General features: G+C 39.9%; 1 protein-coding gene across 4 annotated transcripts in view; it reads right to left on the bottom strand.

Annotated features, from left to right (window-relative positions):
* The window catches only part of PRKDC (protein kinase, DNA-activated, catalytic subunit), a 139,510-nt gene that overhangs the window by 18,655 nt on the left and 100,332 nt on the right, over positions 1 to 20,523 (bottom strand). For all 4 annotated transcript variants that reach the window (XM_089517274.1, XM_089517278.1, XM_089517276.1 and 1 more), the window contains 12 exons: positions 18,982 to 19,170; positions 17,907 to 18,131; positions 17,313 to 17,421; positions 15,571 to 15,682; positions 13,962 to 14,151; positions 12,528 to 12,702; positions 11,087 to 11,271; positions 10,260 to 10,440; positions 8,480 to 8,640; positions 6,465 to 6,676; positions 4,240 to 4,327; positions 3,439 to 3,582 (listed from right to left, as the gene is read on the bottom strand). In XM_089517274.1, the coding sequence (XP_089373400.1) occupies positions 3,439 to 3,582; positions 4,240 to 4,327; positions 6,465 to 6,676; positions 8,480 to 8,640; positions 10,260 to 10,440; positions 11,087 to 11,271; positions 12,528 to 12,702; positions 13,962 to 14,151; positions 15,571 to 15,682; positions 17,313 to 17,421; positions 17,907 to 18,131; positions 18,982 to 19,170 (1,971 nt within the window). The remainder of the gene's footprint in view (positions 1 to 3,438; positions 3,583 to 4,239; positions 4,328 to 6,464; positions 6,677 to 8,479; positions 8,641 to 10,259; positions 10,441 to 11,086; positions 11,272 to 12,527; positions 12,703 to 13,961; positions 14,152 to 15,570; positions 15,683 to 17,312; positions 17,422 to 17,906; positions 18,132 to 18,981; positions 19,171 to 20,523) is intronic.

Consider the following 20,523-nt stretch of genomic DNA (forward strand, 5'->3'; position numbering starts at 1 on the left):
TCCGAACTTGGTACAAAGGTAGCCCCATGTAGAGCACATTACAGAAATCTAAACAAGAGGTTACCAGAGCATGTACCACTGTTTCAAGGACCCTCTGGGCCAGGTACAGTTGGCATATCAACCAAAGTTGGTACCATGCACTCCTGGCCACCGCCTCCACCTGAAATGACAGCTGTAGAGACAAGTCCAGGAGTACTCTCAAACTGCGAACTTCGTCCTTTAGGGGAAGTGTGACCCTGTCCAGGACTGGTTGACAAATCTCCATCCCTGGACCAGGGGTCCCTATCGCAAGCACCTCCGTTTTCTCTGGATTCACCTTGAGTTTGCTTTCCCTCATCCAGCCCATTACAGACTCAAGACAGGCATTTAGAGGAGAGATGCCATCCTTAGTCACTGCAGCAGTCGGGGACATAGAGAAATAAATTTGGGTGTCATCAGCGTACTGATAACACCGCGCCTCATGTCTTCAGATGATCTCGCCCAGCGGCTTCATGTAAATGTTAAACAGCATGGGGGACAGGATGGTGCCCTGAGGGACGCCAGATGTCAGCTCTCTTTTATGAGAGCAGCTGTCTCCCAGCATCACCATCTGGAATCTGTCCGAGAGGTAGGAATGGAACCACTGGAGCGCAATGCCCCTGATACCCAACTCCCTCAGGCATTCCAGAAGGATACCGTGGTCAATGGTATTGAAGGCCACTGAGATGTCCAAAAGCACGAGCAGGGTCACACTTCCCCTGTCAAAGCCCAGACAGAGATCACTGACCAAGGCGACCATGGCAGTCTCAACTCCATATCCCGCCCTGAAGCCGGTTTGAAATGGGTCTAGATAATCAGCTTCATCCAAGACAGCCTGGAGTTGGAAGGCAACCGCCCTCTCAATCAATTTGCCCAAGAATGGTAGTAGGGAGACCGGTCTATAATTTTTTCTTATCAGGGGATCTAGGGAGGGTTTTTTTCAATAGTGGTTTAACCACCACTTGTTTAAGCTCAGATGGAAATATCCCCTCCCTGAGAGATGTGTTGATTACAGATTAGAGTAGTGCTGTTACTGCATCCCCTCCCTGGGCAGTAAGCCAGGATGGGCAAGGATCAAGAGGACATGTTGTCTTCCTTATTTCTCTTTTATTCCATCCAAGAAACTCAGAGTAGTACAGTGCGCCCGCTCCATATGTGGGTGCACCATACATGGCTTCCACTTTATGTGGAAACCGCGCTGCAATCAAATGAATGGGGTGTGTGCCTGTGGCACACTATTGAATGGGGTTTGTGCTTACACAGAATTTGCCTTATGTGGGGGCGGGGGACTCCGGAACAGATCCCTCACATAAGGAGAGTCTCTACTGTACAATTGTTCCTGTTTACTATCACAACTCTGGGGACATAGGTTGGTTGAAGGGTGCCTGATGAACTTTATAGATAAGGAAGAATTAGAACCTGGTCTTCCTGTTCCTAGTTTAGAATTCTTTCCAAAAGCCCATGATTAGCAATAATTCTACTCAATATTCCTTTAAAATTCTAGGTTTTGACACCAAAGTTAGTCTTCTACATGCATGTTTGTTAGATATTGCAAATCCACAGATGTGTTCCAGTCATCTTGAAAAATGGCAGCTATACAATTCATACAAGAATGGCCAAGTTTGGCCATGTTTACTCAAGTTAAATGTGTTCCTATATGGGACTGAAACACAAACACCATATCAACTGAGGAGATGTCTATGGCAGACCCAGACAATGGTAGCTTCCAGATTTAAACTCTGCATACAGAGTTTAAAAATAAAGTCAGCGGTTATAGACAATGTTTAACAAAAAGGAGAAGACATCTAGCTTGGCAGAACTAAAGTCACTGATACAAGCTATGTTCAATTCAAGTCCACATATATCTCAACAATTGCTGTGGATGGAATCCAAAGACCTACAGACTTATTGGGGAGGGACACAAGACTTTAGGCTCCATAGAAAAAGAGATAACTGTGGCTCTCCGAGTCATAATCTTTGAATCCACATATGGGTCCATCTATACCTGATCAATCCATCTTTAGAAACTTCTACAGCTAAGCAGTCTATTGTCCCACCCACCCCCTTACATGGTTTCTGCTCAAATCTCAGTTCCCTTTTACTGTAGCAGCATATGCATTAAGAACGAAAAGCATGAAAGAGAAGGAGGGGAGGAATAACTGATCAATCTTGCATGCAGAAGCATTGATTCAATTTAGTTCTTTTATTATGGTGAATAACCAGCATAGACTCAGAAGCAATATGCTTGGGCACAGTCTTGTCAATACCAATGGACCTGGGTCAGATTCCAGTGCCACAGCAGTCTTGCTACATTTCATGTAGAAGGAACAAATGGTGGTAAAAGCCATGTAAAAAGGCTTATTCTGTGTAGTAAGCTTGGAGGGTTAACTAACAGCTTTCCATAGCAAGGCCTTGGTTCTGCCAAGCTTTCTGAGAAAAGGCTTGGCAATATTGGCACTTTCTGATAATATGGACACAGGCACAATATGGAATGGTTATCGGTCTGTGGAATTTTCTTCCCACATTCAAGACACCATTTAAAGAAGGCCTTTGATGCCATAGGCCTGCCAGTAGGCCAGAAGATAATTCTGGCATTGACATAAACAATAACAAAACAACAACAATGCAAACACAAAAACAAAAAGGAAAGAAAAGGGAAAGACACCAAAAGTCCAAATAATTGGATGCTCAGCTCACTTCAAGACTGAAGATCCATATAATGTAGCCATTGCAGTGGATAGAAAGACTTGACAAGATTTAAGCAGGAACTGTGTGGAGCATGTGCAGTGGTTGGGAGCAAAATACTGTTTAACTCTAGAAGTTTCTGAAGATGGGCTACACAGGTGCAGACTGGGATATATGTATGAATCACAAAGAATAGTCACAGTTCTAGCCTAGCTACAGCCCTAGCACTGTTAAATTTCTGCCTTTGGCTACAGATCTATTTGGTAGTATCTTCAAATAAATACATTCATCCCTCTGTATCAATGGATTTCTTATCCACAGACTTACTATTCATGGCTTGAAAATATCAAAAAATAGATAATTTTTTAAAAAAAGTCTTGATTTTACCATTTAAAATAAAGACACAATTTTATTTAAACCAAATACCATTGTATTTGATTGGACATGAGCATCCAAGGATTATGCTCTCCATGACAGGTCCTGGAACCAAACCCCGGTGTATATACAAGTCATAAAATACTTCAAATCTTGTAAAGGTCATATAAAGTCAAAAGGTGTATACTGTGTTGTACTGAAGTATGGTCATACTACTAGAATAACTAACACAACATCCATTTCTGATACCTGTACAAGTCAGACAGGATCATAATGATTTGGGCCATTTAAATTCACCAATATATTTTTACTCTGTTACTATGCATCAGTATTCAACTACAAAAATATATAAACACATACCTGAATAAATTGCTTTCTGAACAATCCAAGATCTGGTGCATGTAGATTTCCCAGGTTCTGGTACATTCTATCATACAACTGCTGAATAGTATTTTTATCTCTCTTAGTTCTCCCCATCTCATTTCTGATATCCTCAGTCCAATCCTATGAATCCAGAATAAAAAATATTTTTGTCACATATAGAGCGCTAAAGTTTAAGCACAGTGACTACTGATAACGTCTAGGCAATAAACAAGTTAGTATTCTAATATGTATCTGGACCTCATCCCCTTCCCCACCACCTTTCCCTTCTCCTTTTGTGTCATGTCTTTTTAGATTGTAAGCCTGAGGGCAGGGAACCGTCTAATTAAAAAGATTGTATGTACAGCACTGTGTAAATTTACAGCGCTTTATAAATAAAGGTTAATAATAATAATAATAATAATAATAATAGAGCCCTGGTGGCGCAGTGGTTAAATGCCTGTACTGCAGCCATTCACTCGAAACCACAAGCTTGCGAGTTCAAGACCAGCAAAAGGGCCCAAGCTCGACTCAGGCTTGCATCCTTCCGAGGTCGCTAAAATGAGTACCCAGACTGTTGGGGGCAAATTAGCTTACTTGCTAATTAGCTTACTTGCTGTTCACCTCTATGATCTTTGGAATAGCAGTATATAAATAAAACAAATTAAATAATAATAATAATAATAATAATAATAATAATAATAATAATAATATATCTTGAATGTCCAAAAAGCACTATGTAAAAGCTAAATACCATAATCTCTAGGTCATTCCATGATATGAAAGTTTTGCATATTGTACCTTAAAAAGCATCACAGGACTGGAAAGCTGTTCCAAGGCATGTACAAAATCTTGTACCCCTCCTTCTTGATCTAATTTGCTTTTTATCCTATGAAGGAAAGAATGACAGCAGGAATGCAGAAAGAAACTGGTTACAAAAGTATTTTCTCTGCTTTGTGGATAAATGCTGTAACTCATCTCTTCCATCACACATCCAAGAAAGAGGCCTTGTTAACTAATCAGAGAGTTACAAGACTACAACATGGGATCATACACACAATACCAGTCATGTAATAAAAACTGATTGAAAGCTTATTTCATTTAAATGAAAAAATTGTACAGAACTAGGGTTAATAACATTGTACATTCACGTGCCACCAACCCCACTGGAATCTGTCAAGGCTCCCCAACTTTCCAGGTTTGAAAATATTTGGATGGTGGATTTTAATCAAAATTTAAAAATTCAGCCCAAAGCCATTTTTACTTCCTGTTAAAACTCTCAAATTCATGAAGGGCCACCTTTGACCATCCTCTCCTTTCTTTGGTATTCAGCTTCACTTGTTTACACTCATACATTCTTTTATTCTTTTTCACCCCTGAAGAATATAACATCTCCATTTAAAACTTGTACCACTTGAACAAGACCATCCCTTAGCATCAAGGCTAGCCTTGGCCAGACTTGTCCTTGCTGACATGTGACACAATGTCATCTAGCTAACCTAGTATTGGGAGGCATTGGGAGGCATTATTATACCAGGAATATTATCTGAAAGGGTACCTTTTCTAAAGATGTTTGAAAAATCAGCAGCAACAATAACAGAAAAGAATTATTTGCATATTTTTTCCCAAATTAAGAGAAAGGGAGGAAATACATGATATTTGTCTCTCTCATCTATGTAAGTTGGACAGGAACTGATGTTACAACCCAACACATTTTCTTGGAAGCAAGTTCCATGCAGCTTATTCCCAGGTAAGTGCAGCCTGGGTCACACAACCTTGGTGTACAAGGTTGCACTCTTACCCAAGAGTAAACTGCCTTAGACTCAATGGAGCTTCCTTCTGACAATTCACTGTGCAGTCAACAAGGAAATCATTGGGACATAAGTTACTCATAGTTTTACCTTGACTTCATCTGGGTTTAAGTAGAGTACAACTAATATACTCTAAATGCATCTCAGTGTCACTACACCAGTGTAGATGGTGCTAAACATTTCTTTAGACTATGGGGCTATCACATTGCACAATTATAGCACTATATTCTACTTTAACTGCCATATTTCCATCCTTTAGCATACTGCAATTTGAAATTTATGGAGGGGTATACAGAATTCTCAGCCAGAGTGCCCCCGTACCTCACCAAACTACAAACCTCAAGATTTCACAGGATGCGGCCATACAAGTTAAAGATGAATCGGAGTGTTATAATGGTATAGTGTGAAAGGGCCCCAGGATATGCATAACAATTCTAAGATTTCTAATGCTCAAAACATAAACACAATGAAAAAATAGGAAAAAGAAAACAGAGTAAGGAGTTCACAGAAAATTAAGTGGAGTCACCTACTACCTCACTCATATATATTTCTGTATGATTTTCAATGAACTTCCTCTTCCCTCTTTGAACCACAGCTCATTGTGCTTGGCAGGATCCCCTAGTGAACATTTTAGGGTCCATAGAGGCTGGACGGAAGTGGAGAAGTAGGAAACTCAGGAATGAGGAAGACAAGAAAATGCAGAGAAGGGAAACAACACACACACCATGGAAGGAAGCACGGAAGGAGAATGGAACAGAAGGCCTGGAACAAGCAGGGAATGAGTGGAGGATGGATTTTACTGCACACAGAAGTCCCTCACTCGTTGCGTTCCATTCCCCATCCGTCCCAGAGGGGGTGATTTGTGAGAACTGTTTCAGAACAGTTCTCAAAAATCGCAGTCCTCTGGGGACGGATTGGGAATGGTAGGGAAGGGAACAGAACAAGTGAGGGACTTCTGTGTGCAGTAAAATGCATCCCCCACTCGTTCCGTTCCCTTCCTGGCCCCTTTTGGATTGTTCTCTGACCGTGCCAGGAGTCTGTGTGATAAACTCCACACACTCTCTCTCTCTCATACACACACACACACACACCTTTAAAATATACATCATAATGATACTGTTTATATATATATATATTTGATGAAGTATAATTTTATTTTGCTAATGATAAAAATAATTGATTTCAAAAAAATAGTTCAGTAATTTTTATTATCACCTTTCTACAAACTCCTTATTTTTATGGCCTATGATAGTTTCAGGGAAAGAAAAGCTTTCACTGCTGATCATGAAGGGATACACTATTGCCTGTGGGTAAGTGTTGGCAATTTCTTCCACTGTAGACTGCACAGCACGTGCTTCCTCCTTGTCAAGAACTGACATCAACTGATTGATCCAACCAATAAACTGCCAACAGGGAACTGAAGAAATCTGTAAAATATATATTATCTATGAATGTCAGCATGAGCAACCCACCCCGCCCCCCATAAAAAAAACCCTACATCTCTACTCAAGCTTAGCAGAACGAATCAGAATATAACATACTACTTTTATAGTTATAATTTCCCATATATATATATATATATATATATATATATATATATATTCTATCTATTCCTGTCAACTTCTGAGACAAAGCAGACTGCAATGTGGCCCTCCACATTTGCAGTTTTGACTTCTGTGGATTTCATTATTTACAGATTTGATTAATACATTATCTCTAAAAATCTCTAGGTCCTCCAGTGCAACTCTGCCAGAAGCTGACCTTAAGAGTCCTGCTGGAGGACTTAGATTCCTGCAGAAAACAATTTTCTAGGCATTTGTAGGTCCTCTAGTGCAAATCTATGGTCAACTTCTGTTGGATAATGGCCAAAGAGTTGCATTGAAGGGCTTGGAAATTCCTAGAGAGGTGTTCTCTCAGTTAAAAAGGGTTTTTTTAAAACTGTGTTTTTTCACTTTCATTGAGGTCCTGAGCACCTAGTAACTCCAGCAAATGTAGAGGGCCCACTGTATGTTTCAGGCTTTTTTTATACCTGAGGTAAAATTTCTAAGTTTAGTTGTTAAAGGAAGGCAATCAAATGTTCAGCATTTGCAACACAATTGCATCAGCAACTGAAGCAAGCACTAAAAAGGACAACACTGGAGTCTGACTTGCCACGTTATCAATACATGAAATGACTGTTGTATTGTTCATTCTTTGCACTTCTATTCAAGTGCAAAAATAATGTGGGAAAGAGGCAGAAAAATGTCCTTCAGGGTAAGCCTCATAAACCTAAAAACATAGTGATTTATCTTTCCAAACCTTCTGGGGAAGTGGTCAGCCAGTTAGATCTAGCAAATTCACAAGGGCATAAAGACAATAGCCCTTTCCTTTCCTGCTGATACTTGTATTCAGTGGAACATGTGGAGGTTCCATATAGCTACCGTACCATTGACAGATTTCACAAATGTGTCTAATTTCCTCTAAACCCATCTAAGCTAAAGGCCATCACCAAGTCATCTTGCAGCAAACTCTTCACATTATTATACACTGCCTGTAGAACTTCTTTTTGTTCATTTTGAAGTACCTGCCAGTCAGTCTTACTGGATGACTACAAATTCCTATATTTGAAAAAGGGATTAATTTTTTCTCTGCTTTTGGCACAGCATGCCTAATTTTATAAGCATGTATCATTCCCTGGTTGTGTTGTTTTTTTGAAAGCTAAAAATCCCCTGACATTGTAATATTTCATCATCGAGACATTGCTGCAGTCCCTTAGTCATTTTGGTTGCTCTTTTCTGTCCTGTCCCAGCTCTGTAGTATCCTTTTCTGAAATACTGCAATCTAAGCTGAACAAGAATATTCCAAATATAGCTGCAATGTAGATTTTTATCAAAGCTTTTCATTACTATTTTTGACTCTTTCTCTTGAAAAATCGTAACACAGAATTGCCTTTTTCATTAAATGTTGCACAACAGGTCAACATTCTCATTGAGCTATTCACAACTGACTTAAAATTCCTTTTTGAGAGAGTAAATTCCAGGTGCGATCCCATCTATGAAGTCTGGGGTTTCGGTCTCAACGGGGATCAGTTTACACTTACCTACACTCAACCAAATGTCATTTTCTAGCTTTTGCTCAATCTAGAAAATCGTCTCCACAAATATTTTTGTCTTCTAGCCATCCTGAATAATTTGATGTTATGTCAAACTCTACTTGTCTTTTTGTCTGTCCAGAGACATGGGAAGACTTACCTCTTGTACCATGAGGCCCAAGGTCTCTCTTGGATACTTCTCTACAATTTGTAATAGCCTGGGAAATTTTAGCCTGGCTTCTTCTGAGTGGAGTTTTAAAGCTTTTATAACTTTTTCTACTACAATGATTGGGAATGCCTGAAAATCTGCGGTATCTATATCTGAGAAAGTACAAAATAATCAACAGAACATTGTCATTTGTGCTGCTAATAAGTTTATTTATCTATTACAACAAAAGGTCTTGCCAATGCTTGTATAAAAGAAATCCTTTGCTTCATTTCCCCATAGCTGAACACTTTTTAAAGCATATCAAGGTGGTTCTACTATGGTACTGTTTTTTCTATGTAGATATTATCACTTTCTCCTCATAAGAAAATACAGTTACTCAGTATCTGCGAGGGTTTGGTTCCAGAACTCCCCGTGGATATCAAAAATCGTGAATGCTCAAGTCAGTATTTAACATTTAAAATCACCTGGATGATGCAGTCCAGGCACCAGGAAAGCATTCTTCTTGCATCATTTCCACACCTTTCCATCCTGATGGATCTACTAGAATTTAAACCCGTTCCCATCTTCTCAACCTTCCATCACAAAGCCTCTGACAGATTTTAAATCCCCTTCTCACAGATCCACCTCAGGAAGGGCAGCAGAGGGAGTGGGACAAAGTGACGTATTTCCAGGAAAGGAGTTTAAATTCTGTCAGAGGCTTTCTTGTGAGAAAGTGGGAAAGCAGGAGTTTAAATTCTGAAAGAGGTTTCCTTGTGAGAGGGTGGGAAACAGACTGAGGCAGGGGTTTAAATTTTGGCAGCAGCTTTGTGATATGAAAGTGGGAAAGAAAGTGAGGAAGAGGTTAAAGTTCTGACTGTGGTGGGATTGACTTCCATGGGAGAGGGAAGCACTGGCTTGCCCAGGTCTTGCAGCAGCAGCCTCCATCATTGCCCTGGAACTATTTCTCAGTCTGGTCATCACAGGTTTAAAAACAAATTAAATGTTTCTTCATTTCTGTCTGCAGTTGCTCAAATCCACAGATATTGAACATGTGGATACCAAAGGCTCCCTGTATGATTTCATGAGTACTGATGGCTTGCCAGAATGAATTTTAAAGAACATAACACTGATAACTTCACTGCACAATTCATAAATGCAAGTATACTGTAAGAAAATCCACTGCTTTTTAAAAACAAGGTCCTGAATCAAATTATACTGGTCCACTGATGAAAGCAGCTCTATCTGTAGAATATGGAAGGGGACAGAATCCCTCTTAATCTCATCCCTCCATTCTGCTTGAAATATGCTCTAGACAGTTTCCCAGCCACCTAGAGCAAATTTTGAAGTTAGGGGGTAGGAGCTATGGGGGTGATGGTGGAGATAATCTGCTACTGATTCAACCGATAGAAATGCATATGTCCACAGACCAACAATGTTGGATCTAGATCAGTTTTCTTAGTTATACACAGCATTATTGTAACCATATCAAAACTAGGTAGCAGGTTACATAATGTAAAACTATCAAGAGTTAATTTTACTATCTCAGTTCTGCATGGGGGAAAATTTATACTGGTAAGAGCTGATACTTACTACACCAGAGTAAATATGAAAACCATAGTCAATCCAATGTTTTATCTACTGACTTTCAATATATACCCAAAGTTTCAAAGCGCAACATGCTAATAAATATTGCCTTAACTATGTTTAAAAAAAATACCAATTTAGCCTTAAAATACTTCCCATTTATCTTCTTCAGAGATACAAAACTAAACAAACTCATCCTTTAACTTACCTGCTGAGCTTTCTTCTTCTTTACGAAGATGTCTGTCACAGAAATTAGCCAATGTCATATAAGCATCTATGATGCCATTTGTATCCATGTGATCAACTGAAATGGATTGCACCTCTTCTTCAGCTTTCTTCACAGCCACTTTGAAATACTGAAAAGCTCTTTTGTTCAAGCCCTCAATAACCTGAAATTGCAGCCAGGAATGACATCATCACGTAATTGTATAGTAAAATACTGAACAATACTAATAAAAATCAGTATTAAAGTAATGAAGATTATATATGATTACTTAAACAAGGTTTTGAAATGCTTTTCATGTAGCTACAGTAAAGTACAACACAGACAGAAGCGGGGGACAGGTTAAAAAAAATAAGATGCACGGTTCATAAGTGGGAAGAAGTAAGAGAAATGGAAAGTGGAAGAACTATTAATGGAAGGTGCCTCGCAGCAAACTTTGGGAAAGTAATCAGCACCTACAGCCCTACAGCCCATTCTACTGGCTCACTGTTCATACAAAACGGCAGACCCCCTTCCCTCCAAGACCACAGAGCATGGAATCGCCCAACAACCCAATTAGCAATGAATACAGATGATAACACCAAAATACTGCTTTATGTGGTCCATAGACATTTCCTTTGGGTGCCAGGCTGAATTCCTCACCCCCTTGACCATGCATGGACCAGATGACATCAGGGAGTATAGCCACACATAATGAGAACAACCACATCCCTTGGCATCATAGCTCTCCAGTCACAGCTCTGCAATCTGGAACCCCATTCAAAAGGAGTAAACTCAGTACAACAATTCACTTTTATGGAGAGAGAAAATACCTTTTCAATGTTATCAGGTCTTTCTCCTGAAAGCACCAAGACCTTTTTAGCCTTTTCTTCTTCAATTTGGTGAAGACAGTTTGGATCCTTGCGAAGTGCACTGGCCATAATGTCGAAAGTAGTACCAAGTAGGAGGTTTTGGTGGCGGAAGATGTGTGCACTCAAGCTGCCAGACTCAGTCTCATCTGTTGGATCAAATGTTATAAAACTAATGTTGTTATACAAATGATCTTCACGCAATAGATAATTAAACTATGGGATTCACTACTATAGGTAGTAGTTTTGGCCCCAATGTGGAAGTTTTTTAAAGGGAATAAACAAGTTAATGCAGGATAATGAATGGCTATTATTCATGATGACTGTACCATCCAGTAGCAAGAGCAGAATGAAATATTAGCCCTCTACATTCACAGGGTTTAGGGGTGCAGGAATCCTGCAAAAGTGTAAAAATCATGAATATCTCTAACCCTCCCCCAAAACATGCATGTTACAGACTACAATTCCCAACTACTGCTGCAAAAATCACCTTCAATGTCATTGTCCTTTTTGAGGAGGAAGAAGAGAAAGATGATGATACTGAAGAGATTGTTGTAACAGACTGGGCTGGCAGTGGCAGTTGCTCATCCACCTCCTACTGTTCTCCATCTCCTTTCCAACCAACAGCCCCTCCTACTCCCTTTGACACTTTGTCACCATGACCCCTTTGCCAGATTTCCATTGCCTCCTCCAGTTTCCAAGCCTCTCCCCCACTGTTTCCTAGGACAACTATATTAAAGGAGATCTTTGCAGCAGCAGCAGCAGCAGCAGCAGCAGCAGTAGTAGTTGTGGCACCTGCCTCTTCGCTATCTGGGTGGTGGGGAGGAAGCAAAGGAGAGAACACTTGGGAGACCAGCAGAGAGGTGGCCTGGGAGTGAGGCAAAGGCATCATGGTGCCAAACTGACCAGGACTGTTGGCAGGTAAGGTGATGCAGAAGAGGGGGAAGAGGAAAAGCTGCCACTGGCCTTGCCTTGCAATGCTTCCCAGCTCTACCACTTTTTCTAGAACCAGCTACAGCTCCAGTGGCTCCTTTTCCTTCTCTCTGTCTTGTGGACAGGCCAGACCACCCAACTGCTTCCTTTGCCTGCCCCTTAAAAAGGTGTGGTGTTAAGTGCAGCTAGTTAAGTAGCAATTACATTGCTACTTCAGCAGCAGCTACAAACTCATGAATAATCAAATCCGCAGAAATTAAACCCATGAAAGTTGAGGTCTGACTATACCTCTTGTGGAATATGAATAGGAAGGTACTACTGCCTTTCATGATGATGCGAACTTCCCATAAGCAGCTGGTTGGCTACTGTGGGAACAGAATGCTGTGCTAGACAGCATTTTCTCAGAACCAGCACGGCCCTTTCTATGTTTGCATTATATTATGTGTTGGTGAATCCTACATGGAACACATACCTAGTAAGGAAATTGTTTTGAGTACTGTAAGTATTTGTTCAGGACAGCTTTGGTTCTGGCTACGACTATGGCTATATCGGCAATAGCTATGGTTCCATCTCACTAGCCAGTCTTCTCTAGTCTTGGAATCCCTGTGCAGGTCCTTCAGAAGTTTCATGGCTAGAGAAAAGCTATTCTGTATTAATAGTTCAAGGGAAGAAAAAATACAGTATCACAAACAATATGAAATAAGGACACATTTTCTTTCGAGGCAGGAATATTAAACAAGTAGTAGGAAGAGAAAAGTAAGTAGAAGCAAATTTATAGTAATAAGCTTTACAGGAAGCCAGGTCTGCCAATAAAAAATTTTCGAGTAGGAAATCAAATACTTACATTTTAAAGAATGGAAATGAAAATATAATTGCTTGCATCTGAGGAAGTAGACCAAGTCTACAAAAACCTCTGATACAACTTCTTTTGCTTAGCTGTACTACAAGATCTCTTTGCATACTGATATTTCAGACTTAACACAACTATGGTCCAAAACACACTGCAGAAATAATCCAGTTTGAGACTGCTGTAACTGCCTTGGCTCAGTGCTAGGGAATCCTGGGAACTGTAATTTATTGTACACCAGAGCTGACAAAGAAGGCTAAATGTCTCATAAAACTACAGTTCCCAGAATTTCCTAGAACTGAGCCAGGGCAGTTTACGTGGTTGCAAACTGAATTATTTCTGCAGTGTGTTTTGGAACTATGTCTCTGGATTCTGCTTGCTGAAAATTCATAATGTCATACAGTATATATCTTTTCCCCAAAGAAAGAAAATACAGTAGTTGAAAAATGTGAGAGGCAAATTTATGGCTTAGAATTTTCCATCTAATCAAGTTCTCAAAAATAAGGATATTTCCCTTATTGCAAATACCCAGTGCAGTCTATGGCAAAACATCTGGCCCTAGTGAAAACTAGTGAAAAACTGAAGTGAAGGGAATCAGAAAATTCCAGTAAAGATCACACAACTCTTGCTTCTAGACTGGTTTCATGAGATGTTAACCAACACTGTCACAGACTATTCCTCTGCACTGACTTGACAGTGGCAGGGCCAGACAAAGTTCATAATACCTGGAGAAAATTGATTCATACTTAACCTGATGTTCATGTATTAAATCATTCCATGCTACTACCTTACAGTTTACCTTATATCACTCTGATTTATATCATATTATCATGAATAGCAAGTCTGAGGTCTATATGTAATTCTGTTTTAAAGAATCCCAAACACAATGTGAATGTGTAAATAAGAGAATACACAATACTGTCTGACAGTTATTATAGTCAGATACCTCAAAACACTTAAAACATACTTCTGTTATGTCTTTTCCAAATATGCTTTCTATTGGGGTTTTTTTTTGGGGGGGGGGAATGGGTTATGGGTAAGCAAACATGATGCAGCCACCTGTTTCCTTGCACTCTCAATCATCTTCATTTTCATGGTAAACTTGCAGTTCCTAATCATGGAGTATGCATCCTCCTTCTCACTGTCTATGTCCATTTTCAAATTTCTATCTCCTGCACCATCCACTTCCATACTGTCTTCAAGGTGTGTGTTAGGAAGCCTCTCCTGAATTTTGTCAAGAAAGAAACACCTGCAACAAGTAAAAGAAGCGCAATATTGACTATACTGACAAAAATAAAATTGGTCTGCAGGTGTCAATCACCCTTAGGTGTCAAACACCCAATGGGTACTGTGTTATAGTAACTTTAGCTATTAATCCAAGCTCATCAGTACAGTTTTCATAATTAAAAAGACCAAAGAGGCAAATTTCTTTTTCTAACAAGCCACAGAATTCCACTCCTCACTATCCAGTATGCTTATAATAAATTGCTATCAGCATATCAGTTCAACCCCTGTATCAGTATCTCCAATTTTATTTCCTTCTTGTTTTCAATGGATAACCTAACATTTCATATTTAAACTGATTTCAGTCATATACGTAATTGACACACACGCAAAATCTTTCCATGTACTTAGGAACATGTTGAATGTAGTGAGACTGGACCTCAACTTTGGCAGACCTACTGGCTTCATTCCTGGACTTCCATATACAGTCATCCCTCCTTATCCACAGATTCAACCATCCATGGCTTGAAAATATTTTTTAAAAATATAAATTCCAAAAAGCAAACTTTGATTTTATATATGGGACATCATTGTACTATGCCATTGTATTTCATGGGACTTGAGCATCCACAGATTTTGATATCCACAAGCATCCTGGAACCAAACCACAGCTGATACCAAGGGCCCACTGTATTTTGCAGAGACATGACGGGAAGCACATACACACACCTATTTGTGCTTATGTTCCACATTCAGACCTCTACTGAATACACAGAGGAGACTAACATAAGAGCTGGTGATCACAGCAATGTGGGTCCAGTAGTTGGAGCTTTTCTCCAGTGTACCATCCACACATTCACTGGACCTATGAAGATCCTAAGCACAGACCTACTGTCACTTTAATGCTTGGTTCCCTCATATCCCTTTTCTTGCTCTCTTGGAAACAAAGACATGCCAATAGAAAACAATGGTGTTCTGGCACAGTGCTAGCTGGCTAGCAACATGTTGCATGCTCTATCCCAAAATGCACTAAGTCTTGGAAGGCCACATTAAAAAAAATTACCAATATAGATATTTGTTACTGAGTGGCCACCTTTTGCTCCCAAAATGATATAGACAATCAACTATTTTACTGTCATGTTGGAAGAATTTATTTCATAATAATCTTGGGTGTGCACACATATTCAAAAGACATCCTAGGAAATAAAATATATTGTTAAAAAGCCCAGTGCATTTCAGGCTATTAATATTTTGAGGTCTTTCCAAGGGACCAAAGAAAACATTTTACAGAAATTTCTGTTTCAAAAGTCTCTGTATATAATTAGATACTAAAAGACTGTTTCCTTTGACATTATTTTGACACTCTCTAGTTTCCCCCCTTCCTATTCTTGGGTGTACAACAAGCATAAGAAATCAGAGATAAGTGAGAAAAGCCATTATTTACCGATTTGTGATTATGTCATCCCAAATGTTCATTGGATCCATTTTGGTGTCTGGATACCTACTTGTCCAAATACTGAGAAGTCGTTTAAGGGACGCTTGAGAACTCATATTACCTATGAATCATTTGGAGAGAGAAAGATGTTAAGGGGAGAACACACAAAATGCACAAAAATTAGCAGCAGACAATACAGTATAACACCTGAATATTTAAATTCAAGGTAAAAAATATGACTAGTAACAGATAATTTAACTATGAACATGTATTATTATTATTATTATTATTATACTTTATTTATATAGCACTGTAGATTTACACAGTGCTGTACATACAGACAAGAAAATTGATAAAAATGAAACCTGCCAATGGCGTACATTCTACAAAATACATATAAAACAATAGATCGTAATAAAAGATAGAATTAGATAAAATAAGGAGGCAACAGATTGAGAACATCAGAGATCAAATAAAACAAAATATCAGATAACAATTGGATAAACAGTCACACAATGCCTGGGAACGCTTCCCTGAACAATATAGTCTTCAACTCAGTTTTGAAACTGGTTAAAGAAGTGATGACCCTTGCTTGTGGGGGAAGGAGATTCCAGGAGTGAGGGGCAGAAAGTGAAAAGGGACGAACCCGGGACAGGGCAGTGGAGAGCCTGGGCTGGGACAGCAGAACTTGACTACCAGAATGGAGAGTACGAGTGGGAATGTGGGGAGAAAGAAGTTCAGATAAATAAAGGGGCAGCCCAGCCCATGCAGAGCTTTAAAAGTTAACAGAAGCTTATATTGAATACGGAAGGGGAAGGGGAGCCAGTGAAGGGATGATAATAGAGGAGAAACATGGTCAGAGTGGTGAGTGGATGTAATAATGCATGCCCCCCTGAATGCTGGACTGAAATTAAAGGACAAAAGTGAGAGAGAGGATGTACTGCCAGAAGGAGGTTACAACAATCTAGTCGTGAGACGACCAAAGCGTGGACCAGAGTCTTGGCAGTAGAGACTCTACAGGCCTTGGCTGTGGCCTGGATCTGGGGGAGACATGACAGAGAAGAATAAAAAATGAAGCCAAGACTGCGGGCTTCCTGGACCAATCGAATAGAGATGTCATCAACAGAAACAGAAAAGGAGTATTGAAGGGTGGACTTAGGTGGAAAGACAAGAAGCTCCGTCTTGGACTTGTTGCGCTTCAAACGCCGACGGCGCATCCACTGCGAGACAGCTGTGAGACAAGATGAAACTTGCTGTTCAAGCCTCAGAGAAAGGTCAGGGGTGGAATGATACAGCTCAGTGTCATCAGTGTACAGATGATAGGAAAAACTAAAAGAACTGATAAGTTTTCCTAGGGACAATGTGTACAGAGAGAAATCCATTTAACTGCTCATTTCTGTCAGTTTCTTGAATGTCAAAAGCATCTTCCAATACAGGTTAAAGGAACATTTGTCTAAAAAGACTCACTTTTTAATGAATCCTGCTACATGCCTCTCTTATCAGAACTGATAAAACAAAAATAGGAACAAAACACCAAGCAGAAGCCACTATCGTGAAATGTGACATGTAGGAATATTTCTACTACTACATATATTGTAATGCAAAACCAGATAAAGACATAGACATCTTTGGGGAAAGAGAATACCTGTATTACCAAACTAGACTCAATTTTTTCTGAACATACAACACTGTTGTAACAATATGTCTATGAAATATATGTGACAGCAGTACATCAAGGAAGAAAAACTTACTTGGCTTGCTTATAAAGTTAATAAAGTCCAGTATTTCTGTTAAAGCTTGTACTGATTGAAGCTTGGTAAGTCGACTCTGGTGCAACAGTGAATCAATACTGGAATAGCTCTATAGGAGAAAGCACATTTTCCTTTAAATTTCCATACAACAAACAACAAAAATGGCTTTTTTCTGTGCTATGCTTTACCTTTATACCTTTACCCTTTTTTAAATTCCAAAGAAGATGGAGAATACATAACAAAATTTGAGTTACACTGGTCAGAAACAGAAGGGCCACTTCCGACCACTTCAGAGGCGGGGTATGCAGACAGCACATGCCCCTGGAGCAGCCTCTGGCTGCTGGCAGAAAGAGCACAAAAAGTCCTCTCTTTGCTGGTGACTTACTTGGGACTGTAACAGCAGCCTGCTTTCAGAGTGGGCTGTCCAGTCGCCGCAGTCCCATGCCGACTGAGGGCTGACTAGCTGCTGGCAAGCTGCTGGTCTGTTTTACCCCATAATAATTCAGGATGTTTAATACAGTAACACTGCATTGTTGTCAACTTAACACTACCTTTCTTCAACCTAAAAGCTCATATCACCATGCTGAACATTACCTGCATGAACACCTGCATAGCATTGCTGACGTAGTATTTGGCTCTGTCAAAATCATCCTGCAAAATGTAGAGAAGACTCAACTCTTGACTGTAGTACATTTCTATTAGAGCTTTCCTCTGTTCTGTCTTCATAGCCTCATCAATAAATGTCAGTAAAGACTGGTCATTCTCGCCCTGAAGGAGAAGTTTCAACTTGCTACGAATTACGTATGGTAGATAGGCTTCCTGAAATGGAGGGAAATATTGTTTTTTTTATATGATTGTACTGTAAACAACAACTCTGCCCTCCCCATTCTCAAAACTGGGACTCAAATGTTAAATTACAATGTAAAAGAACAACACAATTAAAAAACACAAAAAGTGAACATTAAAACAGAATTAAACTATTCAAGGTATTAAAACAATTCAAACCTCCAGTTAAAAAAACAATATGCAAAAAAACTTTTCAATTTGAAACAATACAGCACCCCAGCCCATTCTTTAAAAACCTTATGTCTTAAAAGCTTGTAGGAACAAAAAAGGTTTTTTGCCCATTGACAGAAGTAGAGCAAGGAGGGGGGTCCAAATGGACACTTCCCATTTGTGGTGATTTAGTTCTGTGTTCCCTTCCTGTGGATGGCAAAAAATGCAGTCACCCCCCATATTATTCAGTGGTGGTGAGGTGTGTGAGGACAGCACCACTGAATAAGGGGCATGGTGATCTCTGGGTGGACAAATCCGTAGATTGCCAGCCTGCCAATATGAAGGGTCCACTGTATATGCAAGGAAATACTCGGGATATCCATGCCTATCACTTTTTATCACTGAAGTACAACTGCTAAGGGAAAGGAGAGGCTGCAGTTTGTAAGCAATATACAAGAGACTGTTTAATTATACCTACACTCCCACCCAATTTGCATAATCAAAATCTAAGCAGCACCTGCTGCTTGATCTTCAGGGAAAACAGTTTAACATCCAAAGAAAAATAAAGTATAACTGGAGCCTAAGATTCAAGCCCTAGCACCCTGGTACAGTGAACACATACAATATAGTCACAGAAGCAAAGATACATATAAACAGATATTATTTGCAAAACCTGGTAAAATGGATCACTCCATGTTTTATTCAAGTCTGGAGGCTGTTCATTATCAATGTTAATAGTTGAACAGTATTCCAAAGACTTCCATTCAGTTAGACGGTTGTAACACTCCAGAGATGCAAGTTCCCAAAAATCTTTTTCAGCTTCTGTTGGTTCTTCATCAGGCCAGTCTTGTACAGAAAGTGCCTATACAAGCAAAGGTGTACCAGATCAATTAACAGTCACTTAGCATTTTAATACGTTTACTGAATTCACAGAGTTCATAGTTTAATTATTTAACATCTATATGAAACCGCTGGGTGAGATAATTCGGAGTTATGGAGCTGGGTGTTATCAGTACGCCGATGACACCCAAATCTATTTCTCCATGTCTCGTTTGTCGGCCTTGAATTCTGATGGTGTCTCCTCTCTCAGTGAATGTCTTCGGGCAGTAATGGGCTGGATGAGGAAAAACAGATTGAGGCTGAATCCAGACAAAATGGAAGTGCTCACGGTAGCGGCCCCGAAACCAAGAATTGGGTTGCAACCTCTGGTCCTGGGCGGGGTCACACTCTCCGTCAAGGACTGCATTCGCAGTCTGGGGGTGCTCCTTGACTCGTCACTCCTGATGTCGAACCAGGTAAATGCGACAGTCAGTTATCAGCTTCGGGTGATACACCAGCTGTGCTCTTTTCTGGAAATAAGGGATCTGGAGACTGTTGTGCACGCGCTGGTAAACTCATGTATAGACTTCTGTAATGCGCTCTACATGGGGCTACCTATGTGCTTGGTCCGGAAACTGCAACTAGTACAGAATATGGCAGCCAGAGTAATTTCTGGAACATCCAGGAGGGACCATATTACCCCAGTTCTAAAGTCCCTCCAATGGCTGCCCATTAGCTTCTGGACCCAGTACAAGGTGTTGGTTATCACCTTTAAAGCCCTAAATGGCTTGGGTCCAAGCTATCTCCGGGACTGCCTTCTCCCCTACAATCCTCCCCGTGCACTCCGCTCCTCCTGGAGAGGCCTACTTCAGCCACAAAAATCTAGGCTTTCTACTACCTCCCAGAGGGCATTTTCCATTGTCGCCCCCAGACTGTGGAACAGCCTGCCGGATGAGATCCATCTACTTACATCCTTAGACAGCTTTAAAAAGGCTGTTAAGATGGATCTCTTCTGGCAGGCCTTCCCAGAATAGAGAACCTGGCCTTAGAAAAACGTCTGGGAAAGATACTGCTGCTCCCACTGATTGTTTGTTGGTATGATGTTGTTGACCTTCTGGTCAGTTTTTAACTTGTATGTTTGTTTGTTTGTTTGTTGTTGTTGGTTGTTCTGTTTTTTAAATATTGCATTGGATTTAATACTTTTTTAAGGAGGGGAGGGTACCAGGGATTTTATATGTTTTGTATTTTTAACTTTGTTAGCCGCCCCGATTGTTCTCAGAGGGGCAGGATACAAATAAATATTATTATTATTATTATTATTATTATTATTATTATTAATTTGTTTCCTATACTAGAACTGATTTCTCTGTGCAACAAAGACAAGAAAAAAGGAGCA

The sequence above is a fragment of the Sceloporus occidentalis genome, unplaced genomic scaffold (genome assembly GCF_023333645.1).
Source record: "Sceloporus occidentalis isolate IW3139 unplaced genomic scaffold, rSceOcc1.0.p SCAF_3, whole genome shotgun sequence".
NCBI lineage: Eukaryota > Metazoa > Chordata > Lepidosauria > Squamata > Phrynosomatidae > Sceloporus > Sceloporus occidentalis.